Source organism: Falco cherrug, chromosome 2 (assembly GCF_023634085.1).
Source record: "Falco cherrug isolate bFalChe1 chromosome 2, bFalChe1.pri, whole genome shotgun sequence".
Classification (NCBI taxonomy): domain Eukaryota; kingdom Metazoa; phylum Chordata; class Aves; order Falconiformes; family Falconidae; genus Falco; species Falco cherrug.
Window position 1 is genome coordinate 114,709,334 of NC_073698.1, and position 13,994 is coordinate 114,723,327.

The 13,994-nt window shown below is 47.4% G+C and overlaps 1 protein-coding gene across 2 annotated transcripts in view; it reads left to right on the plus strand.

Moving 5' to 3' along the window:
• RCSD1 (RCSD domain containing 1) overlaps window positions 1-13,994 on the plus strand; it is a 39,270-nt gene that overhangs the window by 18,365 nt on the left and 6,911 nt on the right. For both annotated transcript variants that reach the window (XM_055702136.1, XM_005445465.4), the window contains 2 exons: window positions 10,821-10,928; window positions 13,438-13,527. In XM_055702136.1, the coding sequence (XP_055558111.1) occupies window positions 10,821-10,928; window positions 13,438-13,527 (198 nt within the window). The remainder of the gene's footprint in view (window positions 1-10,820; window positions 10,929-13,437; window positions 13,528-13,994) is intronic.

Sequence of the window (13,994 nt, forward strand, 5' to 3'; positions counted from 1 at the left end):
TGAGGACAGCAGCAGCAGTCCCACCTCATCAAGTTAAAGATGAGAATAAGACCTGATGCAGTTACTCTGCTGAGGAGAGCCTTTTGGAAGATGTGGAGAAAGCTGGCATTGGTACCGACTGTGTGTCATGAAAAACAATGCTAGTAACACTAGCGTCACACCCACTTTGCTAACAGAAATGCATCAACGGCAAAGGGAAGGACTTCTCAGAGAGAAGGCTAAAATTACAATTATCTCATTTTATTTTCATTATACTCACTCTCTGAAACAGAAAGTAGATAGTGTATTCACCACTTACAATTTCCTGATGCCTATGGATGATTCCTATAATTCTGTCGTGAAGGGCACCGCTCCTCACCTGCATGTCTGGCTCTGGCTGCTCTCTGCTGCCTGTCCCCTCCTGCCCAGCACTGGCCAGCTCTCCTGGCAGAGGCAGCCGCAGCATCGTTGGGGGCAATGGAGATGCACCTGCACTTGCGCTGCTCTTGAACCCCACTACGTAACTCCAGCCACCACCCAGCGGTCCCTGCTGCCCAGCACAATTAGGGTTTTTTTTACTCAAGAGAACCATTTGCCTTGATGTTCAGGAGCTCTAGGCAGCCCCAAGGTTACTTGGAGAGAAGTATCAGAGAAGGACCCTGAGCAAACTTCTGATCCAAAGAGGCAGCAACGCTTTCTTGAGAAAAGCCTCACTCCAACCATGGGGCTTACTGTGCAAGCCCTCACATGTACACACAGGTAGCTTGAACCACCGGAAGGAGAAAAACCAGCAGGAGTTTCACCTCTACTTCTAGCAGGCAAGGGAGGGAGTGCATAAACCATTTATTTACAGTACGGCAGACAAGTTCCACACGGTGCCCCTTTCTTTGAAAAGCATTTGTCCCTTTACTAGTTTCTGGCTACACGGTATCTCCCACCTCCACCCAATTCCAGAATCTTGCTTTTGTGAGACTCTAAATTTGGCAGATCTGAGTCTCTGCAGTTTTGAAATACTGCACTGTACTTGGGAGCTGCTCGCTGTCTTCTGGATAAAAGCTGCTCATCGCTGCTGAGCTGGAATATCCTCATGTTACCCTTTAGGCAGTGCTTGACCCGGAGTGCCAGGATGGCAGCAGTTCACAAGGGAACTCTCAGGAGAAAACAAAGACCAGACCACTGCAAGTCTTGAGAAAAATGTTGCCCTAAAGTGAACTCTTTCCAAACACAGGGAAATGTTACATATTTTTACTTATTTCATGCAAAGTAGGATCCTCCTGCCCTTTCTCCTAAAACCAGACACGCCATCTTCCTCTGCCGCCTGCTTTCCTCGTACTATTCAGCCCTGTGTTATAGTCAGAGCTCCCTCTTCTTGATCACCCTCATTATAGCGATGCAATAGCCATGCAGTTGAGTTCAGACACACACTCATCCTGTTCATTCATCTGTGGTGGGATAAGCGTTGACCTGGGTACCACTCTGAGGAAGGGATGTTGTACTTAGAGTTGTTCTTGTGGCTAACTTATTCACAGACTTCAAGAGACAGGCCAGCAGTGATTTATACTCAGGCAAGAGGCTTGCTCTCCGCTGAAAATGGTGCAAAAGGAAGAACTTCAGAGGATACTTGACATCTGTGTTCCTGCAACGTGCATTTCAGTAGTTGTAGTCAAATCTTTGTTAGGGCTGCTGTGAGAGCCCTTGTTTTCAGTAAGGCTAGAACTGAAGGAAGTTGCTGGAAGTCACTGGACTCTAACAACACTGACTGCCTTGAAGGTAGCATGTGTGATCAGGAGTCTTTACCTCCTCCTCCCTGTCTCCAAATCCTCTGTTTTTGACATTTTTTAATTAGTGAGCAATCCCTCGACTGAAGGAAGGGAGTCTACAGCTGTGTAGAGATACGTACAGAAGAGATGTGCCCCTCAGCCAGAAGAGTCTTAAGCCCGTCTTTGGGTCCCAGGAGCTCAGACTGGTCCAAACCTAATCTGAGGTCCTGTTGTTTTCACAGAGTGTTCAGAAACCTGGAGCCCAGACTCCAGCATTCTCAACATATTCTCACAGGTTGCAGATTTCTTTCCCTGTAGGTGCAAGACTGTAGACTGAATCTGTTGCATGTGTCATCAACCAGACGTGGAGGCCACTCTGCACTGGCTGAGGCTTGACCTTAATGTAAAAAAAGGCTTTTTCTTGGAAATGCAATGGTTCTGCACAGTTGTGCACGCTCTCATGTGAGACAGACAGGGGCTTACCACTAATCCTTTTATTGCGAGTCAAGCTAGAAACCTGTTTGCATGACCTTGAAAATGCCAGTCACAGCAAACAAGAGCCTAGGATTTTGCAGAGAATGCTGGGATCATCATTACACTCCTCAACATACCTTGATACTCTTTCACAGGCAGATTGTACTTCCTGATATCAGCTCCAGAATTATCTTTGAATCTTTCAAATGGAAACGCTACTTTCATTGCCTAGCTTTCTGTTGTGTTTTGCTCCTGCATCACGGCAGTGTGGGACCCATGACAGTTTGAGGCCGGTTATTCCTCTTTGCCCAGCTATCTGATAGCAGCTTGGAGGGAAAGTGTGGTGACTGTGCACACTGCCATTCCTAAAGCTCTCCAAATTCTCATCTGGGGTGTGTTTAGCTTCTGGTAAAGGTTGATCAAAGAAAACACAACAGAAAGAGAGAAGGAGAAAAATATGATTTATTTTCTAGCATTTAGGATGCACTTGAAAGATCTGCAAGGTATTCTTGGTCTTATCCTCTCGTGGAAAGTAACTGCAGCAAAGGTCTGACACACAAAGTTCACAGAGCTAGCCTAGCCCCACCAGAAGAAGGTGCAGGAGTGGCTCAAGTGGTAGCTTTTGCTCTGGTGGAGCACAGCACAGTAATTACTGGTCCTGTTGTATACCAAATGGTAGGAAATGCAGCTAGAAGCCTTGGCCTTGCATCCCAAGGTGCTACGGGATACGCTGACATGATGATGGACAGGCCTGGCTATAAGGTATCACAGAGCCACAGCTGCCGCCACTTGTAGCTGGGGCTTCTGCCAATAATTAAAGTTTACCACAGCCAGACAAGGAGCAGCTTCATTGCCAGATAAAACACCAAGTAAATAAATAAATCACATAAATCCCTCCTGAAATAGAGAGCTGGGAGATCTCCAGTGAGAATGATTTGTGAAGAAGGGTAAAGAGAGAGATGGGAAGAAGGATGCTTCACTGGGATGGAGAGGGGTCAGTGTAGCAAGAAGAGGTTTGTTTATTTAGGGCTTACGTCTTGGGACGTGTTGCTTCTTGAGACAGGGGCCCAGCACACTGCCGAGCTCCAGTCGGAACAGGCGTGATGAGATTTCCTTCTAGGGATGTAAAAAATGGGCCAAGGCTAGTGTGAGCCCACCCACTTCCTGGGCGATCTGTGCTCAGCCTGCATGGATGCTTTCACGGATCACGAGGAGAATGAGCAGGCTCTCCTGATTTTTGCTGCCCAGTTCCTCACGCTGTGATTCAAGTATTATCCCACCCTCCTGCCTTTCACTTTGCTCCTTTGGGGGAGTTTGTGTTTTAAACCTACCCTGATAACTTACCTCTCCCTTCCCAGTCTGAACAATGTTCCCCTTTCAATATGATGCCGCTGCTGTACTCATATGGACACAGATAAACAATCGGTTCAGGTTATGTTGGCAGGAGGGTGCAAATCAGGATTCATCTAAGTGGCAGATGCAGAGAGATGGCTTTGAATGAAACTACAAACTACATATTAGAGAGATTTTGCATCGCTAAATTGGGTCCAATCCTAATGAAAAACTATTATTGAGCTTTTTTTTAGTTAATTTAAAAAGGAGTTCCTTATGAGCTGCCCATCTAATCTTATCTGCACTTACAAAATGTGAGAGCCAAAATAACTGATGCCTGTATGAAATGGTTGAAAATGAAAATTCGGTTACCTATTTCCTGCCATTGAACAAGACAAAAAGAGTGGTAGATATGCCCAGGTGAACCTAAACTTGTCCATTCTGTGCTATTCTCTGCTTCAAGGCTAAGACCCACACCCAGGGACCCGTTCCAAGTTTCTTTAAGATTATCTTCCTTGAATAATACATGAACCTAGGGATAGAAAAGCATAGTTAGGTGGATTGGCCTCTTTGGACACCTGCCTTTAGAACAGGTATCAAAGATACTCCTAACTGAAGGAAAGACTTTATTACTTCAGTTCACACAGACACATTACTATTATGTTTTCCATCATTATTGAGTAGTATTGTGGCCTTTAGAAAGGTAGGGCTAGTCTGACACACTGGTGTGTTTGGCTGGTAATGAGATGCACTCATGATGCATTCACCAGAGCATAAGTTCATGTCCTCTCCAGACAGACAGGAACTGTACCTTAGATCATGCACTGTGTGAACATGCGGTGGCCTTTTGCCTCCAGCTGGCCTCAGCGGTCGAATAAAAGATAGGGCAGGGAGAAGGGATTAGCTCTTGCCTATGGAAATGGCCACCCCAAATCGGTGGGGCAGTATGGGAGGAACTAGTACTGTCATCACTTCTCCCTTGCTTGGTCTGCGAGCGAGTAGGACATCTCCAATTCATCAAACTCCATCTCTGCAGGAGAGAGGCTGCAGCACCTCACTGCAGGGGTAGGAGACATTCACCCCCCCTCCCGCCCACAGGGAGTCCTGGAAGGAGGCACGTTCCTCACTGCAGCTTAGCGCCTCATTCCCAAAATGCTGCTTTCTGGGTCAGAAACAGGTATTTGACAAGTTTGAGAATGGCTCTTTTCCGCCAAGCTAGTTTCGAATGAGTTCAGTTAGCTGAAAACAGGCACCTCGATCAGATGAAGGCAGTGCCGCTTCCCGTGCAAGCTGAGAGACTTACCCCAGCGTGTGTAAGTGGTGTAAGCTTTCCATGCAGACAAGGCCTGTGGCCGCCTGGCTCCTCAAGTCCTGCAGCTATCTTACTGAAAACCGAGATGGGTCGGTGTCATGTCTGGGAAGGCTTCATGCAGGAGGCATGTCCTTCGCCTACAGAGGGCTGAGCCAGGCAGGGAAGAAGGGGTCTGCAAGGGGCTCCGTGCCCTCCTGAAATCCAGTGCCTCGGTGGGGGTTGATGCTTTAATTTGAAAGGAAACCACGACACTGCTTCCCAGCGTTTCTTGCTGGCCTCCAGACAGAGTGTGATGATGGTTTATTTTGACTTCAGTAGCTTCCTCCCCATGAGTCCCCCGTCTCTTGCCTAGCTGCGCAGGTCCCGCAGGTGTAGAGCTTTGCCTCTGCTGTGCAGCAAGGAAAACCCACTCCCCACACTCCTGTTTGAAGTGGAGCTTCTGGAGATCTCTGACACAGTATTTGTGGGGCTTTTGTAGATGCTTAACGGAAACTTTTTCTGATTCACTCAGCTGCTGGTAACGTGCTCCCTGTGGTGGCTGTCAGGCGCTCCCCGGGTTCACAGCCAGCGCTCAGCTGCGTTTCAGGCAGGAGGCAACAGATTGCAGGGTGAAATACCGGTGCCACAGACCAAAACAGCCTTTACCAGCAGGCGTGCAAAAATGGGATTTTTCTGTCACATCAGCCCTCTGAACAGGAGGACACATAATGATGCAATTTCCTCAAGCTGTGGCCAGAGCAGTTACAGGGACATCCTCCCCCTGTGCTGCAGGCTGCCCTGGCTACCCCTCCAGCCCCTCCTGCCACAGCCGTGCAAGTGTTTGTCGGGCTGTGCTGTGAACTCAATTGCTGAAATGATCTGGGTTAAAAATAACCTTGTAAAGAGTTAAGGGATGTATTTTTAGCCCAGATCATTTCAGTGATCCAGTTTACAGCACAGCCCCACAAACTCACACTGGAGGGGGGAAGGGGGAAAGAAAAGGTCAAGGGAGAATGAGCAGTTGGAAATATAAGCTGTCTTTCTGTCAAAACCAGGACCTTATGAAACTGCACCTCAAAAGCCCTGAGCCTCTCTTGTTTTCATCTAGCATACTGACAGCTGCCTTCTTGTGGCGCAGTGTTGAGAACTGGGTGCTGAGGATCACTATGTCTGGATCCTATTTCTGTAATCAAGACACCAGCCCTGAGCCTTGGATACCTTATTATGTCTGCCTCTGACACTATTTTTGTTATTATTTTCGCTGTATTTAATTTTGCTGAGGTAGATTATATGTGCAGCAACGAAAAACCCCCATGAGAGTCACAGGGGAGTTTTGCAGAGCTTGTGTGAGCGCAGGGAATTTGAAGGTAGCCAGCACGACAGACTGGTGTGAGAAGAGGCAGCAGGGAATCATTCCTGCAAAACTTTTTAGAAGCAAGGGAGGGATGAGGTCAGGGACTGACCTCAAAACCACATCTAGATGCAGCTGCATGAGGTTGGGGATGGAAAGTGCATAGGACCAGTACCAAAAATCATGTAACCATCACTGATACCATAGCTGCTGAATATTCCAGCCTTGCAAAGCGCTGTGGAGGGCTTGCATCTCAGATAAAAGGTGCTCTGTCTGGCCAAAATATCCTACCTGCAAAAGCAGACAAGTCAGAGGATTCATAGCAGGGGGGTGGGGTGGAGTAGGGCGGTACAAATGTCTGCTATTATTCAGCTGGTATTTAAGTGCTGCTTAAGCCAAAACGCTCCACTGTATGGCAGTTAATAGACCTTTGCTCTTTTCATCAATTAAACCAGATGCACAAATCCTTCGGTATCTGCTTCTGGCCCCCACCAGTATCCTTTTAGGCTAGCATGTCCAGTAGCATGTTATGGACAGTGACAAAACTGGTGGGATACCAGTCCTGTGAGGTGTACTCATGGTAACTTTCCATTGCAAGGGTCATGATCAAAACTTCCAGTTGAAGGCTGATGGAGCCAGTTTTGCACCAGTCTCAGCAGGACATTCACATTCATCCCCAAAGCCACCTCTGTCTTTCTAGTTTCCCACAGGAGTGGAAATTCTCTGCAATTTTGATTTCATAAGAAGCTACTGGTCTGCAGTGACACTTCCCACCCGTAGCTCAAATTCATGGTCTTTAAGAAGAGCTCTTTGTGAGTACTTTTCAGTCTCTTGACCAATTCTTTCTGTGGGCCTCTAACATGCACCTTCTCTCACCTTAATGCCCACAATGGTTCCATGGGCTCTAGCAGGAGAATTGGCAAATGTCACTGAGCCAGGTAGTGACATTGCTGTACTGAGGGGTCCCCTCTGTCAGACATCATTACTCCCACATCAGGCAGCCTTACTTGTCCTCACATCTTGTGGCACATTAACGCCAGCTGGGACTGTGCTAGCCAGAGCCGACTGTGCCACAGTATCGAGGCATCTCTGCTCAGAGAGCTTCCCTTGGAAAGCCTTGGAGCCTTGGAAAGATACAGCAGGGATGGCATGGGACATTTCTGTGGGGACCCAGCAGCAGTTCCATCAGGCAGCCTGTGAGAGAAGCAGGGATCTGTGCTAAAAACAGTAGCCTCCCTTTCATGCAATCTGTAGAATCAGGGATTGATGGTCAGTTTTGCTCTCACAACAGAGGCGAGGACTCCAAAGCATAAGGAAGGAGAGGTTTTGTTGGGAAGCCTGAATTGCCATGATTATAACTAACCCACAAACAAAGGCAGAACTTCTTCAGTGCTGCCAAAGGGACCAGATTCCATTTTAAAAGCAGATGAAGAAACGGGGTTGCAAACTGTTTTGAAATTTACTCAATTTTATGAACTTATTTAGAAGAGGAAAGCGAAACCTCTTACAGAGAACTTGCTAGCTGCGCTTCCTCTTTCACAGACAGTGCCATGCTTACATTGATGGTATAATTCAGTTCCTGTTTTACAGCTCTGTCTGACTTTTTTCCAGTATTCGCAATGTTTAGACACCTATTTTTATGGAACAGTTAAGGAACTCAGAGTAGCAGGCACCAAATTACTGATGGAGTCAATATTTTACCTTAGCTCACTGGTTTTAGCCCACACGGGCTGACCACGCTTCTCTTCTGAAAAGGAAAAGAATCAGCAGTTGCCTGCAAAGAGCACAAAATTCACATCTGAGTAATTTCACCTTTTTTGCCAAAAAAAGAGCAGAGCTGCTCCTCCTCCTCATTCAGAAAAGTGGTGGGTTATGTCACCAAGATGGGAAGAATGACCAGGAATGGGGGAAGCGGCATTAATATTGTGGGGCAGGAGAGAGCCAGCACTGAGCTCTGGAGTGAAGGAGAAGCCACGTGTCTTAGTTGTGGAAAAGGCTGAGGGCTGGTACGTGCTCTGGGGTGAGAGTGAGAAAGTAAGGCTTCCCACCTGCCTCCTGCTGGGAGGGAGACTGCCAGTCCAGCCCCTGCAAGTCAGGGGGACCATGTTCTGGCAGTGCAAGGAAGGGAACTTTTTGCACGAGTGCCCCAGTATGGCACCTTCCCTCGACTAGAAATCACAGAGCCTCCACACCAGCTGGGAAGAAAAAAAAAGAAGCTGTAGAAAAAAACTGGATAAAGGACGGCAGCATAACTGCCAGAAAGGATCTGAGAAAGGACTTTTCCTGTTGCAAAACACGTAGCGTAATCGGAGAGTCTGCAGCTGGCAGTTTCGGGAGGACACAGCCCATGGGCTAGTTGTGCTAATCTTAGAATGGCATGTTCGCTGCTTCCTGCACCCTGGCCGGCGAGCTTCGCGCCAGCGAGAGCTGCGTTGCAATCAGCGCCTGCTACCAGCAAAACAAGAAACACGTGGAATCATTGCAGCCTTGTGGCTTTGATCAAAGGAAAGGAGCTATGTTTTCAGACTGTAACTAAAAATATTAAAAAAGAAAAAAGAAAAAAATATGCAACCACCCCAAAACAAGAGGTCAAAGAGGCCAAGAGGAAGTGTGGTGTCTTTTCTGGGTAAAGGTGAAAGGCTGTGAAAGAAGCTCTTGGAGAAAAAGGGACTATGAGGGAGGCAACCCTTCTACCACAGACAATGAGCACCTGCAGCTCCTCAGCTGAATCCTCAGCTCAGGTGTCCCTTCTGCCGTGCCCAGGTATCCTGGGAGCCGGTATGCTGAGCCAAGCCTCCCAATCCATCCTGCCTTCCCCAGGTTCATTCATAGTTCCCTCCTTCTCCCAGCCTGCCCTCATTGCACAGCAGGGAGCCGGCCTGCAGCTCAGAACAATCCCAGCTGGAGCTCTCCCTCCCCACCTAGCCCAGCCGTCATTTTTCATGTGCAGCAGGTTGCCCCACTGATCTGTTTACCTCACTGTTTCTTTCGTTCCCCTTATCTGCCTCTTCCCCCGCCTGTAATTACTCTAACGAAGGCTGGAAACATGGGGGGAAGGTGCTAGAAGTTCACCGAGAGGAGACAGCTTGATATGGCTTTTGTGGCTGGATGCAGGAAGGCTGGTCTGAAGCGTACAAGAAGTTTAATGGGGAAGATGTTGTCAGGATCATGGAAACAGGGAATGGCAGACATCTACTGAGGGTCGTGGGCCTTGGAGAAAGATGACAGCATTTATTGGGAGCATTTATTTACAGCTCTCTGAGAAAGAGAAAGGCCCTTTTCAACAATGCAAATGGGCCTCAGCCGTGCTGCTCTCTGCCAGGTATTTCAGGCTAGCGAGTGCTCCAAGCAGCAGATGAGATGATTTTAATGTAAGCTCCTCAATTTGCTTTTAATCTAGAAACTAGGAGTCTAAATAAATTCCTACTTTAATTTGATTTCAAGTTTCCATGGCTATTTCTCCAGCCCCTGTAGTGCAGTGACCCAAAGGAAATGGTCCATACATGGGCCTTTCACCCCCAGCAATGCTGAAGAGGTGGTTGTGTTAACGAGCCAGCAGGTCCCTCCCAGGCAGAGCAGCGTAAAGAGAGAAGGAAGGATTCTGTGGGAGCCTTTGGAGAAACAGGGATGTATTCCTCTATCAACGGCCTTTGGGGAAACTTTCTGACTGAGAAGCAGAAGAGTATTGAGGCAGAGAGGTGAGAGGTGTGGTCATGTGTTCATGGCAGTGGTGCAGGGAGAGGAGGTGTGAGGTTCCTTGATGGTTTGTAGCCTGGTTTGTTGTTTTGAGGTCTCCACCTCTAACAAAACAAGGATTGTTGGTTAGTTGTTCTCAGTTCCTCTGGTTCGGTTTTCCCTGGCATCAGATACTAGAGATGAAGAACAAAGGTTTCCTTTCATCAGCTTTGATTTCGAGGCTTTCTACTCGTATTGCTTGATACACACATAGCGAAGAAAACAAGGGAAATGTGGGATGGCACTAGGGCTGTGTGCTGTGGGAAGAGCCGCACCATCCAGTCTCCAGCGAGCCTCCTGCTTCTCAGCCTGCTGTTGACCCAGGGGAGGGGAAGCTTCTCTCAGCCCTGGTATTTCCTCCCTCCCCCACAACTGCCTGAGTATTTCAATGCCAAAAAAGCCGAACAGCACAGGGACATCCCCAAGCAGATGCTGGCTTGCTGCAAGGACAGGGAACGGCTTCTCACAGCAGAATCGCTGGAAAAGGAAGGGTGCGTGTGATCAGGGCAGTAAAAAAGGGATGGGAGGGCTGAGAAGGTGCATGGGAACGTCCTTTACTGCCCTGTTCCATCTGCTCACTGCGAGGAAAAGATAGGGAACAGACACTTGGCTTGAAATACTTAGTTTTCTTCCAGAGAAAAACACGGAGTGTAGGCCCTTCAGCTGGAGCTGAAAGGCCCTGCATGAATTACTGGTTTTCTGGGATATTTGCAAATGCTGCTAGGTCCTGTCTTCACAAACCTCTTGCTCTTAAGACTGGATGATTGATGCCAGATGTGAGAAACTCTGCTTTAAGTCCCTGCTTACTCTTGAACTTTATAACACATATGCAGGCTTCTCTCTAGCCTGCTTGCTTTTTGCAGCCTTTGCTCATAACTTGTTGCTCCCAATTTGTCAGAACAGGCCAGCAGAGACCAATTCAGAGGTGGACAAGTCGGCATCACCCTCAGTGGCTCAGCTAGCAGGGAAATTCAAAGAGCAAGCAGCCAATATCACTGGAAAAGAGGTAAGGAACTCCGCAGCCGCCAGCAGGTAATCAAGTGTGAAATGCAGTACTTGCCTCTGCCCGTAGAAGTTAGAGCATCTGAGCATGAATCCACCTTGATTTTGAACCTTCGCAAAGGATTGTCTCCTAGGGCAATGCAAGCTATGATGGCATGTTCCATGCATTACTGGCTTGTGGTCGAGTGTTTTGGTAGAGCCATACCTTAGGACAACTAGGCACTGTAACTGAGACACTGTAAAGCTTGGTAGGGGACATGTATATACCTAACTAGCAGACAGAGATGCATGTATTAACTGGGCTGGATTTTGTGGGCAAAGCGTAATAATGAGTAATAAAATAGCTGATATTGAGCCACAGAAAAAAGAAAGCAAACAACAGATTACACAGTGTAGAAGCCAGTGGCAGGTCACCAGCACCTTGTTCACAAAAGAAGGTTTCCTCCAGGTAATTCCTTCTGTACTGGTCTGAGAGAAAGTTGTCTTTTTACTTGCTCTCATTACCTCTTCACAATGGCATTTCAGACTCTGTGCCTATCTCTATCATGCTGAAACTTTATTTTATTGAAAGGCCACTATGCCAAGCATTACCTCACAAGCTGTCTTTCACCAGATAAGCGAAACAGTAGAATACCTCTCTTAGGAAGAAAGTCAGAATGTTTATGTATAGAGGGTGGTGTTTTAGGAGAGCCCCCTGTATCATTATGCACTTTTTTAGAAGAGGTAATGTCTACTGGTGGCCCTCTACAGTCAGTGGGTGCTCCTTTAAAACAACTGCTGCCTTCTGCTGCTCAGCTGATTTCTGCATGTCCCAGGCTGGGCCTAAAGGAATCCTCTCTGTCACCCCTCCTGTCTTCAGCTGAATGCAATGGTGACCTCTGTCCTGTACAGCTGGCAGGCCACTGTCTATCAGAGGTTAGCATTCCCACAGCTGAGTCCTGGGATGGGAATAACCAATCTCTTCCCAAACACTCCCCCCCCCCCCCAGTCACCAGTGCACCACTCCATCAATCCCATTACAGTCATTTTCTCATTTGAAGGTATGGGATTTAATTGCACTGAGCTCCTTACCCTACAGAAGGCAGCAAGTTCCCAGACCTCTCTGGTGTTATCTGCAGTCCTCTGCTGCTCCCCAGCCAAGGCAGTGTGGAGAGGCCTTACAGTGGGGGGAAACTCATTTTCTCCAGAGACAGAGGACAAAGTTTCCTGTCTTTTCTCTCCAAGCCATCTGTCACTTCCCCGTTGGCTTTCTCAAGCTGGCCTCAGATTAATGGCTGAGTGGATGGTCTTTAACCCTTGCTTGACCCACACCAGCAAAGGGGAACCTATCAGCCAGGGAACCCCTGACATATTCACTGTGGCACAGTGCAGCATTTCATGGTTGCAAAAGGGTGGTGTTTCAGTAAGACGTGACATTATTGCTTCCTAGCATGACATAAGGGTAAGGGCGGGGCTGCCCTCGGCTGCTTAGAGATGCAGCATTGCCATGGCTGGGTGCAGCACCACCAGAAGTTAAGTGACATCAAGTCCACAGGTCCTCCAAGACAGCCAACTCTGCAGAAGGCAAAGACACCATAATCCAACTTTTCACATGCCTGCCTGTTAGAAGGTAACAAAATTATCCAAATATTATATTGTGGATATTATCCAAGATCCACAATATTATCCAAATATTTTGTCTGTTAACACATAAAAAGTGTGTTAACAGCTTGGCAGGAGACTACAACCCTGGCATAAAAATAGAGACAGCTTCAAGAGACAGCTTGGCTTCAAGACCAGAGCAATGGTTATGAAGCAGCAACTCCATAGGCGCTGTGCTATGCATCTTTTCCTTCCTAGTGAGCACTCTCATACTAGGAGAGCCTGACAACATTCAGAAGGAACTGGTGTCTTTGCCATTAAGTTGCCTTGTTTCTTCTCCCCTGGAGAATCTGTTTCTCATCTCATTAAAGGTTACAGCTGAGGACTTGTCTCTGCAAGCCTCTCTTCTTCATTAGAGAGAAATGAATGGGGCTGTAGGGCATGTTGAAAAAGTCTTAATTCCCCTTTTTGCCCCTAAAATATATCAGAAACAAAATAGGAAAATCCCAAACCAGGTAGGCAGCTAAGGCTTATTGAAAGGAAATCCTGGTAATACAGGAAAGAGAACAATAACAAGCTATCCAGTGTGAGGGGGTTTCCAGCAGGATGCTTTCAAGATGAAGCTTCTGGGAAGGCTTCTCCACCCTCCACAGCTTAGAAGAGAGTCCTTTGCACAAAGACTGAAGCGTCACAGTCCACACTGTGGAAAGAGATACAGACTGCTTTTCCAACATGAGGATCAGGTTCAAGATGCTACAAGCACACCTAGCATGCTGGTTGTTGTGCTGCCTTTGGATGACTCATTTAGGCGAGCTGAGCTCTGCCATCCAAGCAGGTCACTTACAGATCATACCCTTTTGTGCTTGAATTTCACTTCCTTTTTTAAAAAAAATGATTTTCCTGCTGCTGAGGTGGTTGTTTCCTTCTCTTAGGTGCCACCACATAAGCCAACTCGGAGGAAACCACCATGCTCCCTTCCGTTGTATCCCCACAAAAGTGAGACAAGCAACAATGATGAGCAAGTGAGTATCAATTTAATAAGGGGACAAGGTCTCTCCTCTCTGCAACCTGTTCTCTTCTGAGACATGAGCTTGGAGGTATCAGAGAAGTCAGGCTGTGCAGCAAAAGACATCTACCACGCAGCATCAAACTGCTCATGTGCATGTACTGCCTCGGAGGCAGCTCTGTGCTGTTACCTACTCCTGTAGCATGGATACACATCCCATTTCTGCTGCTTTTGGTTTTACCCTTAGAGCACTGGAAGATCCACCCAGATGCTATCTTTTCAAGCATTTTAAAGCAGTAATTGCTGGCATTTACAAGATTTTAACAGCACTTAGCACAGGAGGCATCCATGCTGTTGCCTTCAGATGAGCTCTAGAGGTTTGAGTATAATGACATAATGGCTCTGCTCTTGAGATTTTTCCTTCTTCAGAAAAAGTGAATAATTAATCCAGAGTGAAGAGCGATTTTGTCAGCAGTACCCACA